Source organism: Capsicum annuum, chromosome 10 (assembly GCF_002878395.1).
Source record: "Capsicum annuum cultivar UCD-10X-F1 chromosome 10, UCD10Xv1.1, whole genome shotgun sequence".
In the NCBI taxonomy this organism is placed as follows: domain Eukaryota; kingdom Viridiplantae; phylum Streptophyta; class Magnoliopsida; order Solanales; family Solanaceae; genus Capsicum; species Capsicum annuum.
This window is the reverse complement of record NC_061120.1, coordinates 82,258,047-82,277,316: the sequence shown is the minus strand read 5'-3', so window position 1 is coordinate 82,277,316 and position 19,270 is coordinate 82,258,047. Positions and strand designations below refer to the sequence as shown.

At 29.6% G+C, this 19,270-nt stretch overlaps 2 protein-coding genes across 3 annotated transcripts in view; both read right to left on the bottom strand.

Moving 5' to 3' along the window:
* Positions 1 to 2,310: 2,310 nt before the first annotated feature.
* Positions 2,311 to 2,903, bottom strand: LOC107844218. The gene is made up of 2 exons (XM_016688685.1): positions 2,696 to 2,903; positions 2,311 to 2,642 (listed from the first exon to the last, which is right to left on the bottom strand). The coding sequence occupies exons 1-2, from the start codon at positions 2,901 to 2,903 to the stop codon at positions 2,311 to 2,313; spliced, it is 540 nt and encodes a 179-aa protein (XP_016544171.1).
* A 15,289-nt stretch (positions 2,904 to 18,192) lies between these two features.
* Positions 18,193 to 19,270, bottom strand: part of LOC107845274 (mechanosensitive ion channel protein 1, mitochondrial) — a 31,060-nt gene continuing 29,982 nt past the window's right edge. For both annotated transcript variants that reach the window (XR_007045758.1, XR_007045759.1), the window contains exon 10: positions 18,193 to 18,555. The gene's annotated coding sequence lies outside the window, so the exon portion shown is untranslated. The remainder of the gene's footprint in view (positions 18,556 to 19,270) is intronic.

Sequence of the window (19,270 nt, the reverse complement as noted above, 5' to 3'; positions counted from 1 at the left end):
GAAATCCGCATGAATACACGGCATGTGTCTTGTCCACCAACTAATAACATCAGCCTATTTTACTTTAATGTAACAAAAGGTTAATGTTAAGTCCACATAAAATAAATCATTCTAACATTCTCCTACTTGGACAACATTAACTTTTAAAGAAAAGTTTTTGGAAAACTTATTTTTATGAAAATGACTCTCGGCCTGAATAGATAGTGACCATAAACATTTAGTGGTGGAACGCTATCTCTAACATAGTTCAGTCAAGAAAAATCATCACTGTTGAACTTTATCAATACTTACATCAACCAACGACACAAGACTAGTCCACAATTACTAACATTGAAGTTTTGTAGATATGAACTAAATAGTGTGGTAGTGTAGCAAGAAATAGCCAACATGGACTCCAAACTGAGGCTATTTCATTATTAGTCCTTCAAATGATTTTGTATATCAATATGTACGCTTAAAATCAACATGCATACCATAGAAAAATAGTCACCGTGATTTTCTGTTACAATATGTGTAAGCACTAAACAACATGTACTCCACTAGAAAATCTTAATTTTCAAGGGTCAACATGTGCAACATATTACATGATGCAACAACTAGAAAAATTCACAAAGTAGAATGATATACCATATATGTCTCAAAAAAGATCCAATAAAACAACAATATGATCTTATCAATATGAGATATAGCCAACACATAAGGAAAAAAGCCTTAATATAATGAAACAATATTAAAGTGTGCACAATAATAATCAACAACATAAATGATAGCAAAATCTACCCTAGCATAAATGTTAATTCAAGAGATAATATCACCATAAGCCCGAAACAATAAGCTAATAGTCTAATAACAAATGAAAAACAATATTAAATACTCCCATGAGCCCAGCAAATCAAATGACTCAACAACACTCATATTTTGAAGGATTATATATCTTTACCTTTGCAGGACATCTCCAAACTCGAAAATAGTTTAAACTGGGTTTTCTATTGGTCCACTACTCAAAAGGGGTTTTAGAGACTGACTTGGAAGGGACACGATTAAGAATGTACATGGATGTTTTAATAGTTTCACCTAGAGGAACTCGGGTGAGTTAGATCTACTCAACATACTTCTCATCATATCTTTTAAAGTATGGTTTTGCCTTTCGGCTACACCATTTTGGTCAAGACTTCCAGGCATAGTGTACTGGGCAACTATGCCACAATCTTGTAGATATTTGGCAAAGGGTCCCATCTGTTTCCCAGTCTCAGTGTATCTACCATAGTACTCTCCCCCACGATCAGACCTCACTATCTTAATGACCTTTCCCAATTATTTCTCTACTTCAGTTTTAAATACTTTGAACATTTCAAGAGAATCTGATTTTTCTTTAATAAGAAAAACATAGTCATACTGAGAAAATTCACTAATAAAGGTGATAAAGTAATTTGAACCACATATTATAGAAGAATACGGACCATTTATATCTGTATGAATGATTTCCAATAAATCAGAACTACGAGTAGCATTCTTTTTTCTTATTTTAATCAACTTTTCTCTAATGCAGTCAATACATGTTCCTATGTCCCCAAATCAAAAGAAGGTAAAATACTAGACTTAACCAATTTTGCAACTCTGTCTTTATAGATATGACCTAAACGCCTATGCCATAACATGCCTAATTTTTTATTTAAAATTGATCGTTTGGACCCAATAATTTCAGAATTAAAAGTGTTGTATTCAAAATCAAAAGTCAAGAAAATTTTAAACAAACCATCAAATAGGATTCCATGACCAACAACTCGGGAGTTCAAAAACAAATTAATTTTTTCATTAAGAAAATTAAAACCCCAAATTTGTCTAAAACTGGAATAGAAATCAAATTTTGACTAAAACATAGTACATAAAGAGTGTTTTCAAGAACAAGCTTATAGCCAGTTTTTAAGTCCAAAACTACAGTTTCTATGAACTCTACTTCTACTTAGATATCTGTGGCGACTCGAATTCTTGGCTCTGTTTCCTTTGGCTTCCTTTTGTTTTTTGAACCCCTACAAAGAAATGACAACATGAGTAGTAGCTCCACTATCAAACCACTAAGAATTAATAGGGACATCCACAAAGTGAAACTTAAAACAAACAAGACCCAGATGATTCCCTTCTTTTGAATCCTTCTTTTTATCGAAGAATAAAATTTCATTAGATCTCTCCACTTGTGACTAGGTTTCTTACAAAAGAAGCAATTATTATTTTTCTTAAAAACCATTTTATTGGTCCCAGGATAATCAGTCTGATCTTTACTATGCCTTTTATTGTCCTGACCCTTCTTAATCATATGATTGTTAGATCTTTCAAACTTTCGAGGTCCCTTGCTAGAGCTTGCTTGGAATCATGAGAAGCTAACATGGAAACCTCAGCCTTCTTCTTTTTAATTTTTCCCTCATCAACAACACATTTGGAGATAAGATCATTGATTGACCAAGATTCATTCTGAGTATTATAGGCAGTTTTCATTTGGCTAAACTCAGTAGGCAAAGAGTTAAGAGTAGAGTGAACAATGTAAGTACTATGAAGAGTCATTTCAAGTGTTTTCTGTTTGTGCTGAATATGGACCATCTTAAGTATGTAATCTCTAACACCCCCAGAAAATTCATAACTCATCCCTGCAAGTTTATTCATTAGATCTTCAATCTCGGCCTTATTGAAAACAAGATACCTTTCTTCCACTTGGCAAGAAACTTTTTGGCATTAGTAGTTTCAGGCAAGCCACCTTTGAGGTTCTCAGGAATCGACCTCCTAAAGGCAAGGACGCATAGCCTATTAGATCTCTCCCACTTAGCATAAAATTCTTTTTCAGCAGCTATACTAAAATCAGTGAGAGCTGGAGGTTCATCCTCACACAAGGCTTGATCTATGTCAGCCATACCCAAAGCATATTCAAGACCTTCTTTCCATCGCTTAAAATTAGAGCCCAACAGAACCAAAACTTCAGCATTGTTATTGGTCAAATAAATGTTAAATTTTCACAACATAACATGAATAAATTTATCAAAATTACAAGGCATAAGAATAATAATCTTATCACAATGATGAGTCCCGCAGCATCAACAAGTAGCCCCTTTTGGGTAGGGCAAGAAAATATTTTCAATATTAGAAATCTATTCCCTTTGGGCAGATAAATTTACTAAAATTAAAATATTTTCACATAATGGGGCTTATCAGAATACTAATTTAAAACACATAATAAATCTCCTTTGGGCAGACCATTGTATGTTCTAACTTAGTGATATCCTCGAAATGGATTAAACGAGTCTCATAAAGCAAAGCAAATAGGTCACTTTGGTGTACACTATTTACCCAAATTTACAAAACAAATTCAATCTCAGGTATTCAACATGCCATTACTTATCTCATACAGCACAATAAGTATAAGCACAATAATTTTTTAGGTATAGTAATAGAAGTTATTCGTGATTATCTTATGATTTTATTTATTCTCAAATATCTTGCAAATTGAAAACTAGTCTTTGTCTACTTGCTACTTCTCATGTAAATAATGAAAACTTTCATATAACAAATTTTACGCCAACTTGCTATGTCATGAACCTTGAGAAAACCAACATAAAACCAAGAATTATTTGATCTTTCAAGATATTGAAAAACTTATAAAAGAATTTTAATGTGTGAACTGACTGTTGATGAGAAACCGATATGGCATAATCAAAACAAAGAGTAAGAACCTCCTAAAGAAAGGACAAATGCATTGAGAAAATTGTTCAACTGAGAACGCCTAGTGAGGTCTTGCAAGAACTAGACTCCAACATATTAGATTATAGTATGTAAACAAAAGAAAATATGAACAAACACAATTAAATTATTATATCTAATAGGTAAAAAGAGTATGAAGATTAGTGAAATAAGCCATAAAAATGATACGGGATATGCCCATATGCCCAAATGTTCATGTGTTCTGAATAAATTAACCAAGTACAGACAAAAAGTGTTACACTTCATCACTAAAAAGAAACATGCACTTCACAATACAGCATCTTTAGCATGACCATAATGATTTCAACTTCAGTGTCAAAAGCCATATCAAAACCCTTTTTATCTTTTAAAGATGAACCAAAGTTATTTAAAATAATATGTGTATACTGCAAAGTACAAATAACAGCAAAGTAGGAGAAGATACTACTCAAACCTGAAATTTAGAAGATACCAACTTTCATATAAAGAACAACATCAACTATGTGTTCCAAGACGCGAGGACCAGCTAATTAACCAGATTTAGTCACATGTCCAATCTTTAAAACAATTTTAATTTGAAAATACTGTCAATACACTTTAAAACATATTTAAACACTTTTGACAAAGTATAAAGCAACAAAAAACTTTGTCAATGAAGATAATAATTTTTTTTAATATGAAATAAAATAGTGTTCAGCAATCGAAATGAAGTCAGAAGCCAAAAGAAAAAAAAAGTCATTTCAGATTTAAGTTTAAGATGGAGTGCATCACGATCATTATTTTCAATTATTTTCCTCATAAACTGAGTAATAGGATTCAAGATCTATGTGAAATCTCTAATACCAAGTGTTAAAATGTATAGAGAAACACACCATAGATTCACATAAACTAAGAACACCTATAAAAGTAATGGAATATATAAGAGAAAAGTGTCCACCTTTGTCCGTCATTGCAACACGTAATCGAAGACGAACTAGACTAAGTCTTCCTCTCTTTTGCTTATGATGGCTGGCAGCTTATGAGAGTACATCTTATGTTAAAGCCAGGAGACGGGATCTAGCCTTAACCTAGTGCACCCCTCATTATGGGCTCATAGGTCTGCTACAGGCCTATACTATTGCCAGACCACACCAATAACATGAAATAGATACAGGCTCATAAGAAATTCGCATGAATACACGACCTGTGTCTTGTCCACTAATTAATAACATTAGCCCGTTTTACTTTAACATAACAAAAAGTTAATGTTAAGTCCACATAAAATAAATAATTCTAACATTGAGTACTATAAGATATACATAAAGTTAAAGGGATCTTGTGCTATGATAAAAATGATTAAAAAAAATAGAAAATATAAGTTTGCAACTTTCACATGTGCCAAGGGGGGAAAGCTAAGATCTCCAAGTTTAGTAAGAGAATCGGGTGTAGAGTCAAGGTCAATGGTGTTATTCCTAGAGATGGAACCTACTGTGTAGGCATTATTATTAAAGAAAGCACATGTGATTATGTTTGTTTATGTTCTAGTAAAAATGTGAATGAAAAATAGAGAAAAGAAAATGGAGAAAAAGTAAAATGTATGGTCACTTTATAAAAAGAATGTTCTCCCACATTGATAATGGTAAGATAAAGGAAAATCATTGTACTTAAGTATAAGAGCACTTCTTTATGTGGATAGTGAGTCAAGAAGAAGATAAGTATATTGTCATCATCGTCGCTCGCTCAACTTTGAATTTTGATTTGGAAAATCTGAGAGAATATATTTTTGAACAAAATTCATTTGAAACTTGACAGTTAATGATTGTTGAATCCAAAAATTTGATATAAAAATATTCTCCTTCTGCATATGCATATGGGAAGTGTGAGTGCATGTTACAACACACCTCGAAGGGATGTGACCCTTCGAGGAACTGGTTGAAGATGGAAAAAGGTAACCTGCACACACAGGTGTTGATCTGTGGTTGCAGGTCAAGGGTAGTGTTTTGTTTTTGACCAATAGCAATCTGCGGCCGCATGTGGCCTATCTGTAGACACAAGTGGATCCGTAAGTGGCCCGACGATCCAAAATATTGTATCTTTTCAAGAACCATTGCTTCTTTTCTGAAGCACAACCTTTTGGCTATAAATATGTGAATGTTTCTCAAGTATATACACAAAACTTTGAAGGAAAAATGCTCCTTTTCTTGAAAACTCAAGTATGATTTACGAATCGTTGAGTGTGTTCATAGTTCAACAGATTTTGAGGTACCGCTATTCTATCGAAGTGATTCATTTTATCCCGGGAGAATATATTCCATAAACTTGGGTACTTGAGGAAAATAATTTTCTTAAGGACACACCTTGAATTTGTGAACTTGAATCTTTCAATCTTCATCTTTTTCTAAATATTTTATTTTGCTATTTTTCAAAAAATAGTTTGAACTTCATTTCGTTGAAGTCCATAAGTTGGGTTGAACTTAAATTAGGTTGAACTTATTATGGAAGTTCAAAATTGAGAATACAGAGTTATAACTTTATTTGATTGTTCGTATTTTAGTTTGAACATGTGTTTAAAGGTTTTGTTAAAAAAATATAGATTTTACAAAATCCGAAAAATTGCAATTTAGACTTTGATGGACCTGACTTATGGCCATAAGAGTTCTGTCAAAGGGAGAGAAGAAAACACTTGAGGCCAATGATTGATCAAGTGAGGGATATTTTGTAAGTGATATTCAAATAAGATAGCTACATTGCATAAATTATTAAGTGCAATAGAACTAATTAACATGGAATTCTCATTTTTTTTTAGTGTTCTATTTCTCCTTTCAGCTACTCGTTAGACTTAGATGAACAAGACAGAGTTACTTTATGAATGATTCCTTCCTTTTTACAAAAAGTATCTAAACATAAATGTTGTTCACCACTATCAGATCTAATTCTCTTTCTTTTTCTAGTAAATTAATTTTCAATCAAGTTTTTCAAGAAATAAAGACATTAAAGGAATCATTTTTATTTCAAAGTACACACAACTTAGTAATATGAAAGAATCATCGTAATATATTTTACTACTTCTAATCATAGTCTGTTTTAAATCACCCAAACTAGTGTAGAACAAAGACAAAATTAAGTTTCTCTATTTACTAAAAAATATAATGTTTTAGTAATTTTAACTTCATCACATATTTGACACTTAAAATTAAATGGATCTAGGTCAGATACGAGCCACTGCATATTTTTTATATCCTAGATGTTATCATATCTTAGTTTAGCATGCCACAAAGAAATAGACTCAATCATATAAGCAGAAGGTAGATGCATTTTCCCTAATATCTTCCGAACAAATAAATCATGTCTATAAAATATCTTCCTCACAAAAATATTACTTTTTATCAATATGATTTCATCATCTTCAAAAGAAACCTTCACCTCAAACTTTTTCTAATAACCTCACAAAAATCAAATTTATTTGGGATTAGCAGCCTACAATTCATCACTCAATGTCAGAGTTTGATCCTATGTGCGTCTGAGAAGACTTTTCCTTTCCCAATAAGTTGGAATTTTCCGTGAACCACCAAAGATAAACAATTTCTTCTCCTTCCTTAATTTGAGTATATGACACAAAATTATTTTTGCTTATATATATATATATAGTATCATCAAAATCTATCACCCAGTTTCTCACATTGATATCAATTTTTTTTGGAACGACAATAATAATTATATAATTAATTTCAGCCAAGTTGACTTTTGAGTTCGCAGGATTGTAATTGATCACAAAATTTTCTTTTGCATTGAGGTGCAATTTTTTATGCGAAATTTATCAACTATATAATATTCGAACAAAATGATTTTCATGCTTAGATTCTCAATAAATTAAATTAAATAGGTTTGTCCCTCAAAAAAAGATTGATAATCTCGCACGAATCCAATGTCAAGAAACAACGCAAACCCACAAAGAATGCCTGCAAATGTCTAAATAAGTATGTTATAGAACAACAACATTACTAGTAATAATATTTTCCATATTCAGGTACTACAATTTTTTGTATAATATTCAAGTTATCAATTAAAAATGTAGCCACCTAGTTTAAATAACCTAAAATATTGAATTGAAATGGGTCAATCTGAACGATGTGGATAATGAAGATTTATATAATTTAAAATGACGATCAAATACATTCGAACATCTAGTTTACAATATAGACATAGTGTATAACTTATACTAAATATACATAAATTATATAAACGTATACATTTGATGTACATATATATATATTATACATACATACACACATGTGCAACCAAAGTGTATCAATAATGTATATCGTGACCATATTGATAAACTACATGACCAAAAGTCCATTAATGTAACTTCCCCTAACATAATTGATATGAACATGCGAACTTGAAGTGGGACTGAGCCAAAAACAACCGTAAAAACCTATGGGCAAAAAAGGAATGAAAATTTTGCACGTCCATAAATAGTGAAAATTTATATAAATATACATATATTATACATATCTATCTATACATATAATATACATACTCATGCAGTACGTATACAGTCAAAGTGTAACTTCCCCTTAAACTAATTGCCCGGAGAGTACATTGACGTTACTTTACCTTATATAAGTGATAAGAATAAGGGAAAATTTTAGAAATAGCAAATGTAGAGCCTTAATTATAACTTTTATAGCAACAGTTTTAAAATTACGAAAAATAGCAATATGTTATAAATGTATTTACATTATAGTGAATGTCTATCAAGATCTATCAAGATCTACTTTGATATCTATTAGGATTTGAAGCATCTGTCTTTTACTCAGACTAGGAGTAAATTTTCCCTATAAATAGAGGGTTTTGTTCATTGTATTCACAATCTTATGATCTCTCATCCCTCAAGAGAAGAAATAACAATTACTCTCTCTATTCTCTCTACTCTTCTTCTTTATTCTTTATTAGTTTATAACACGTTATCGGCACGAGACTCTATCAAACAAGGTGAGATTATAAATCTGAAGGATTTCAAGGTTAGTAATTCTTTATGCTATCTTTCTTTTGCTACTATTAATATAATTATTATTGAATTTGAGGAAAAATAATTGATTTGGAACCATTTATATTTTAAATTTATTCCTCAAAAATAATATTATCAAAAAGGATGATAATATGTTGGGTTCAAGTCCCATCGATTCATGCCTAAGACGCCTTTATATGGATAAGATGTTGAGTTTGAATCTCAATACACCATATTGATGATATTGTGATGGCTAAGGCAAAATAATGGGTGTTTAGTGAAAAGTCATAAAATTCAACCCATTAAATATGATCCATTCCATGAAGTGAATGTGGTAGCAACATATGATAAGTCTGAAATGACAACTTACTTCATTCTTGAGGTGTATTTAGTAGCAGTGCATAATATGTCTGAAAGAAGACAAGTGATTAAATGCACGAATATACGTGTGGAGGGACAATATGATAATGATCATCAAAAGTGATGATATTTTCACACGCTTATATGATTATAAGATATGCTAGAGAAAAATTCTCTACATTATATGTATGCCTCGATTTGCTTCTGAAGTAGCAAAATCTTGAAAGAGGTTATATGCTATCACAATTTGATAGACTTAAGGCACGATTATATTCCATTCTTAGGGAATGGAAACTTATTAATGCAAACGTGCACTTGATCACAACTCACCTCCGAAAGAAGTTGAGTAATTTGAAAATCTACTTCTGAAGTAGTAAATCTGAAATTTATTCATGTAATAGTAAATCTAAAATTTACTAAAGAAAAAGTACATGTCATGGTAAACTTGAAGTTTACCAGAATAAAAGCTCATAAATTGAAATGACCGATGGTGATATCTCGAAGATGTGCATGTATTGAAGAACTAGAAGATTCTTCAAGAATTGTTTATGTCGTTTGTTCTCATGACAAGTTGGTTGGACCAACTAATATTGGGATTGGATCCCTTCAAATCTGAAAATTATAAAAGGTGAATAAAGGCTCATTCATCTATCATGTGATATGTTGAAAAGATGCATCAATAAGATGATCACATGTACATTCATGGTCAACCTACGTTTGACATTCATAAAGTTACTTATTCAATATAAATTGAGCATAATTTTCAGATTGTGTAATCAAGATAATTCATCTTGATGATGATGGTTTAGCATTGAATGTCTTCGATAAATATCTAAACCATTGTTAATGAGAACAAAATTTAATGTATTGATCTGAAATATGGTATATTGCAATAGCATTTGTATGCATTAGACCAATAAATTATGATTATTTCTTCCCTCTCAATTGGTTCAAGGTCGGGAATCAATTATTCCATCTAATAATTTTGATGTGCGGTATACGATTAATGAATATACCATAATGCACAATGATGGATTCCTCAAAGAAGTAGAGGATGTATGTTAGTTTTCCTAACATAAGAGGGAGATTATAAGAGCTATGAAATATGTTAGGAATTATCACCATATCCTCATCCAAAAGATAAATTAAGTCAAATGCTGAAAGCATCTCATATTAAACGCAAGTGCTCTTATTTTGTTTTCCTAAAGGACAAAGTCTATGCATGCGTGAAGTGTGGTAGATTGATCGGTTCCAGATAAAAAAGTCTTTGAAAAATAAGGAGCAAATAATCATAATAAGAAGGCAATGAGCTCTTGAAGAGCCTACGACATACCACTTCATGAAACCTTATGAGAGGTTCATGTACCTGAAAATAATGAAGTGATGAGATCTTAAAATGTTATGTCACATTGTGAACCATACAAAATGATATATCATCAATATTTTTGACACAATATTGGCGCAATATTGTGAAAGATTACGAGGATCTGAATTCTCTGTTTATTTAAGCATGCTGAAGTAGAAATATTTATCAAGTGACATCAAAGGATGCATTTTAGTAAGCGTAAAACTTATTTGATTTGCATTCCAGGCACTTGAAGATGTCACTCATGAAATGTTGAATATTGTCACTTGACAAAACTTATGTGAAAATTTTTAAGGATTCAAACTACTTGAGGCATATAAAAGTTTTTGGGAAACTTATTTATAATCCTCATATTGTATAAGCTTATTGCTTGAACATCATTGGAACTCTTGGTGAGTTTTCAAAGCAATATATTATTTGCTGAAATTCAAAATATCGAATTGGATTGATTATGAAGTACCATATCTTAGTGCAATTAATCCACTCATGTACTTTGCAAATACTACAAGACCTATAGCCTTTTCAGTCAATTTGTTAGCAAGGTATATTTCTCCCTACTATGAGACATCAAAATGGGATAAAACACATGAGCTTGTTTTATTCTAAAGATTGCATTTCCGATCTTATTGGTCATGCTGATGTTGGGTACTTATCTGACCCACATAAAGCTCGGTCTCAAATAGGCTATGTTTTCATATGTGGTGGTACTGCCATATCTTGGAGATATACAAAGCACTCTATCATAGTCACTTCATTGAATCATGCTGATATAATAGCTATTCATGAAGCAAGCCTAGAATGTGTATGGTTGAGATCCATGATACATCTCATTCGAGAAAAATATGGTGTGAAATATGACAATCTACCCATAATTTTATACAGAGATAATTTAGCATACATAGCACATCTTAAGGGAGGATTCATAAATGGAGATAGAACGAAGAACATTTTGCCAAAGCTTTTCTACATACATGAGCTACAAAAGAATGATGATATTAACGTGCAACAAATTCGGTCAACTGATAATGTGACTGATTTATTCACCTAATCTTCTCCAATTACAACTTTCAAGAAGATGCTGCACAAAATCGGGATGCAAAAGTTCAAGGATGTTCTCATTAGGGGGAGTTAATACGCGTTGTACTCTTTTTCTCTTACGAGGTTTTGTCCCACTGGATTTTCCTTGTAATGTTTTTAATGAGGCAGCCTAAATGTGTATTATTAGAGATGTGTACTCTTTTTCCTTTACTAGATTTTTTTCCTACTAGATTTTTTCTAGTAAGGTTTTAACGAGACACATTATCTACCAATTAGATATTCAAGGGAGAGTGTTATGAATGTATTTACATTATAGTGAATGTCTATCAAGATCTATCAAGATCTACTTTGATATCTATTAGGATTTGAAGCATCTGTCTTTTACTCAGACTAGGAGTAAATTTTTCTTATAAATAGAGGGGCTTTGTTAATTGTATTCACAATCTTATAATCTCTCATCCCTCAAGAGAAGAAATAATAATTACTCTCTCTATTCGCTCTACTCTTCTTCTTTATTCTTTCTTGCTTTACAACACAATATGTATTCTATATTTTAATAAAAGGTTGCTATATAAATACATGTACAAATAGGTATCCATTTCTTATTTAACTTTAATTACTTAGAGTTAAATAAGGAATGAAAATGTTCCTTAATTTATGCCACATTTAATTAAACAGATTCTTTTACCTTATATGACTCTTTTATTTTTACCTCAACCATTAATTTACATCAATATAATTCAAATTAAAAAAATATTTTTCATAAACAGCAACTCAAAGCAAATTAAAAATAATAGAGTGCTTCCAATATTATTAATCAGTGTCTGAAATTTGTGAAGAAAAAATTAAAATACAATGCTACAATTACAGGTATTGATAAACAAACTTAGTTTTGTTTGTGAATTTCATAAAATATAATTTCAAAAATTTTTGAAAAATTAATAACAAGTTTGCGTAACAGTCATGAAGTTCAAATTTTGAGATCATATTTTGAAAAATTTTCTCAACGATTTTTTTTTTCAAATTCAAAGTTATCCTTGTCATTATGTATTTATAAAACTAAATAACAATTATTATACGTTAATTTTGAATTTTAGTCGATGATAAATATTATTCGACTAAAGGATTTATTTCGTTGAAATTTATTTTTCAGTTGTGTATATACAAATGATTCATTGTACGTAGTATATTTGATAATTGAATTTATATTTACTGTTTTGTAGTGTTCTGGATATTGACAATGGAAAGCATACTTGTTCTCATTAAACACTCATGGACATATGAATAACATTATGAAGATTACATATGTTTCCAGCTATATATATTTATAATATACATATGCAGTACGTTTATGTGTTCACTGACAGTTTCATATGTTTCCAGATGTATGTATTTATAACATGCATATGCAATACGTTTATGTGTTCACTGACAGTTTCATATGTTTTCAGCTGTATGTATTTATAATATACATATGCAGTATTTTATGTGTAAAAACCATGTATTCTTATATGTATTTTTTCAATAGACAAGACATATAGTTCCTTTGACATGTGGTGTACTTGATTTTGAAAATGATCCATCTTGGACTTGGTTCTTTGAGAATCTGAAGGAAGCATACAGTGAAAGATAACATATATGTGTAGTTTCTGATCGTAATGCAAGCATCATAAAAGTTGTTGGTGGTGTGTACAATGATGTACCACATTATGCATGTATGTGGTGTCTATGGAGAAATGTACAATAATATTGTTATAGCTTAAATGTTGCACTTATAGTTTAAATGTTGATCTGTTCATAATGTAGCATTATGTCAAAAAAAAATTGCTTCATTTTTTCACTAATAATTATAGTTAAATTGCTGCAAATTTTTTTACTGAACTTGCTTAACTTAATTCATTTTGAATATATTGTACAAGATATATAACATCATTGATTTATACCTAAGAAACTGAAAGCTACACTTACCAAATTTTTAATATGAAAAAATACATATGAGAATCTATTAAGTACCTATGTCCATCTATAAAAAATAAGAATAAGTTAACATACCTTTATGTAATAAATAAAAAAAATACATATAAAGACATATCAATTACGTAATCAAAACTTTAAATACATATGTGTTTTTTAAAAAAATATATATACAATAATCATACATAAATATACATTATTCATAGATATATACGCATAATTGAAAAAAATCTATGGATAACTCATAAATACATATGCATATATGCTTAAATACATATGTATATCTGGTAAAAAAATATATGTATTAAACTGGACAAATACATATACATATGCATAGCTGAAAAAATATATATTCAGACAAATATATATATATATATATATATATATATATATAAATATATATCCATAGCATAAAATATATATTAAGACTTGTAAAAAACTATATGCAATATTCATATATGCATATACATTATGCATAAATACATATGTGTTAATAATATATACATATTCATTATGCATAAATACATATGCATATCTAAAAAAAAAAAAACAAATGTATTACTCAAAATACTTATGCATTACTCAAAATACATATGCATAAAATGAAAAATACAAATGCATATATGAAAAATACATATAGTAACTGAAATATACATATTAATTACTCAAAAATATATCCAAAACTGGAAACCACATACCGATATATGCATAACAGTAACTTAAGCTAACCAGGAAAAATACTATTTTATAGTTTAAACATCAAAAATCTAAATATCACATCAAATAAACATTAAAATTTTGACTTTCAACATTAAAGTAACATACGAAACCTAAGAAATATTCAACTAAATATTAGTCCACATAAAGTTAATTGTTGTCAAATACAATAAATTCAAAATAAATGTCAAATATCATGCACTTTAGTATCTTTTGTTATCCCAATTTTCATACGAGGCCTCATTGGTGCTTCATCATCACTTTGTGTCTTCTCTTCTTCTTTCCTCGAACCATAATGTCACAATATTGAAGCATATCTCGTGCGAAGAAGATCTGAATCAAAGTCAACATTTGGAACACATTCACCAAAAGTAAGAAACTCAACATATGTTATCATATACAAATCACAATCCCTGCAAATACAAATATATATATCTATACTGTAACAAATACATCTTATATAATTCCTAAAATACAAATACATATCTTAAATTTAACAGATACATATCTCCACATTATAAAGACAAAAATACATATATGAACATATTGTCCATAAAATATAAGATTACAAATAAAAAAAATACATATCTATATCATAACAAATACCAATACTAATACCAAATACAAATACATATCTACACTGTAACAAATACAAATCTTATCAGTACCAAATACTAATACAAATACAAATATAAATTTTGTCATTATCAAATACAAATACATATTTATATTATAAAAATTATATTTTATAAAAATTCCATCAGAATATACTTATCCGCCGCTACCACATCACCAAAAAACCCATAAAAAGGATGGCCAAGCCCGTCCCTCACTAGGTTTTTTTTTTGACAAAAATTTCTGGTAACAAAAAAACTCGTCCAAAATTTGAACTACAACTAAAAATAACTTAAAAGCATAAAGACACCAACCATCTATGTCCCCCTTTAAAATAAAAATTAAAAATAATAACTCTTTGTTCTTCAAAAAGGCTTCACACTTCACTGTATGATATGTCTTTCAGGCATTCTACTTCCTTCCTTGCTTACACTTTGAATTCTTTAGCCACTAAAGTTCTTGTACTTAGATTTGTTGCCGAATTTCGGCTACTGAAATTTGTTGTTACCATTGGCTGCTATAGGTTTACCATTTTGCTTGGCAAAAGGCGTTACTGGACCGATCTTCTTACCAGTTGACTTCTTAGAGATTATCCTACTTTCACTTCAACACCCCAAAACTCCATTGATGATTGAAAGCTCAAAAAATATTGAGGGGTTAAAGGAGAAGAGCAAAGAAGAGAGAGCCTATCCCTCACCGGATCTGTAAAACTAGCGAACCAGCGAACCACCGACTAAAAATCAATCCCTGTGATCGGTTCCATCTAATACTCGCAATTAAAATAACATTACTATCGTGCCGGTCAACATCACGGTGAAATTCGCCGGATAGATTTTCCATAAAAAATTCATTGAAAAACGTCGAAACCAGCAATCCAATCGAAGCCACCACCCCACCCATAACCTAAAACGGCATCCCTTGACTGGAAAAACACCAAAAAGTTCACAAAACATCAAAACAAAACAAACGAAGAAGAAAGCAATGCGAAAAAATAAAAAAAAATATAAATTATATGAAAAGATGAGATGCAAATACTATGAAGCATAATGTTTATCAACAAATTGAGAGATAAAAGCATAAATCAAAAAAAATAGAAGATGTGGTTAATTGAAGAGAGAGAAGTGAATATTACGTGAAAAAGGGAAAAAGATAAACTGATGGGAGAAACATACGCTCCTTTCTAAAAAGTGGTAAAATATTGCTACTTTTGCTATAAGTTGTAATTTTGAAAAAGTATTGTTATTTATTGTAATTATGGTCTTAAGGATGCTAGTTTTTGTAATTTTTCCTACGAATAATGAGTATTTGGGATTGAGGCATAATTCAACAGTAAAAACCTACAAAACAAAAAAAATAAAGAATTTGCTCTATAGCATATAAAGCCCAACAAAACACATTGTATAGCTATACTTTTTTGTAAAAATTAAATATATAACGACATGTTTATAGTATTTACTAAAAATTTCAACTATTTCCAAAATCTCATAAAATTTCAACTTTTGACCCTTAATGATACATGTTTATTAACTTAGATATATTTCAATTAAACTAAGTAGCACTTTTTAAGGGATGTAACAGATAATGTAGCATTAAAAAAGCAATTAAGCTACTAATTATGATAAAATTAAAATAAAATCCCATGATTTGTGGTAATTAATTTGTTATTCCACCATTCAAAATCAAAACTTTTTCATAATTTGTTTTGAAGTTTCAAAAAATTCATACGGCTTCTTCAAAATAATCAATGGATCATTTTTTTTATTTGTTAATTTTGTTTGTGTATTCGAAATGAATATTTCAGTGCTGTTACGTCATTCTGGTGTTTGGGTTAATGAAATCAACTATGTAGGCTATAAGAGTGATGGAATCGTGATCAGCCAACATGTAACTTACGAAAAACTAATTTCGACAATTGCCGAAGAATTGAAAATCGACGAAACCTGAAAAAAATTGAGGCTTGTTACAATTTCTCTGCCAAAAATCGTACACGAAAAGGTATGATATGTTTTTTATTTATCAGTTGTTGTTAATTATATCTACGTTAATTCAATTTTGTATCTAATGTTTGGTTTATTATTGTTTTACAGTAATTTTTTTGTCCTTATTTTATTAAGGTTGAAATACATTTTTAATGCTAATGATGAATTTTGCTCATCTTGTATCTTAGTTTATATACTTTTGATTAATTATGTATCTCATTTTGTTTTAATTTTATCTATAACAACATACGAAACAGACATAAAAGTTTTGTTTTAGATATATGTTATACATATTTGTGCAATTAATGTATCTAGTAATCTATTTTTTGACAGTAACTGAAGAAAAATAGATTGAAGTTTTATTTTCATTGATTCAGTTATATCCTACGATGCCGTTCGGAGGATTGTGTTTGGACTAAAGAAAAACAGGCACAAGAAATCAAGTGAAACAAAGACATCGAGCAATAATTGTTGCGGGAAATATGATTATGAAGGTCACAACAAGCGTAATTGTAACTTCTTTTCAAAAGAGGAGTGACAACGTAGTTGACTGATGAATAATGTTGAATAATTTCTCAGCTTGTTGCTGGATTTTTTAACTCTTTGATTCGACATTTTAATTGATGATATTGTTGTTTTTTTATGAATTTTAAGAAAAACAGTTACCGAAATAAATTGTTGTTTTCATCTCTATTAGTTATATATGTTTTCATGAGCTCATTATTGTGATACATCATATAGAAATTAAGATACATTGAACTGATAATGTTATTAAATTGTATATTAGTGGTTCTGCCATTGTAAATAATTGAAAAGAGAAACATTTTTATAGGATGTATCTCTCATAAAGTTATAGATACAAGTTTATAAAATTTATATCTAACGTAAAATATAATTTGTCAATATTATTAAGATTTTGTATTATAAGTTCTTATACTTTTTGTTATGCAGGTCAGAGACAAACATGTATTCGGATTAACAAGAAACTGTTACAGATACATAATAATGCAATGTTGTGTTGCTTATTATCATTATATAGTAAAATATGTTTCTTATACTAGATAAATACAATTAAGTAGTATGTATCTCATATAAATTTTTAAAGTTTAAATAATTTGTATCACTTGTAAAATCTAATACGTTAATAGTTTTAAGAGTTAGATCTATAAAGTTCTGCTATAATTTGTTATGCACTTTAGAGAAAACATGTAGTAGGAATAAAAAACGGTGATAGATACATAATAATGCAATGTTGTGTTGCTTTCTATCATTATACTGTATTATATGTTTTATTATTCTAGATACATACAATTTTAAAATATTGTAAAATATGTATCTAATACAGTGTCTTTATAAAGTGTAAGAAAAACGTATATCGAAACATAATTATATCTTTAAATGCTTCAGCATTGCGTTAAAATGGATGACAAAGTAGAAGTTTTTAATCATTAAAGAAACATAATGTATGTTTATCTAAATATTACTAACATCATCAAAACATCATCAAAGTTTATAACATCATCAATGATTTTAATATCCAACTAGCAAACAAATAAACAACTACTGAATATGCAAAACACGATCTGTTTGTTTTGGTCCGAACTTGCTACTTGGCCTTGGTGGATGTCATTCTCACTAAAGTAGCCATTCTATACTTTTTCAAATCCGTACTTGCACAAAAGACTAGATATCTCAGACGATGGTATTGAGCATCAATACCAGAAGACAGAATGTCTAATCCCTTACTCAAATACTCGGCATAGACAACTACAAATACACCCTAATCCCTGCATAGCAATCACCAATTTAATTAAATACCTATATACTCATATATCGAAACATAATTATATCTTTAAATGTTCCACCATTCTTGAGTTGCAAGTTCCTTACCAACATCAGCATTATAGTAATTCACATAAGCCTTATCGATGTATACTTTGAAAAAGCAAATCTGTGGTAGTGTATCTGTTAATTGAAAAATTCTTGTTCTTGTACTTCTACCTCAAATAGTACATGATGACATCCAGATGATGTTCAAATTGTAATCAAATGGAATATATGTTATAGCAGGCAACTGTAATGATTATTACTTAGATACAAATTAAATTATTTTCGTATGTAATATGATTAAAGAAAAAATGCAGGAAATTGAAAGAGCAATAAATGAAAAAGATACATATTAATATAGAATGATACATGTTTTGTTATTATGTATATAAAACAAATTACATTCAGCTAAAAACATCTCAAAGTTCTTTCCTCGCAGCAAATCATCAAATTTGACAAAAACAAATTTCTTTTTGCATGATCTTTAACAATTCTTCTAACTTGTGCAGTTAAAGTAACAACCTCATGTTATACACTTTAATGCATCACACAATCAATAATGCATATACTAATGGAAATCTACTTTAACAATGTTTAAAGGAAAAATAAATATATGTAATATATGACGATACATCTTTTGTTAGTATGTATGTAATACAATATAAGAGCAGATGT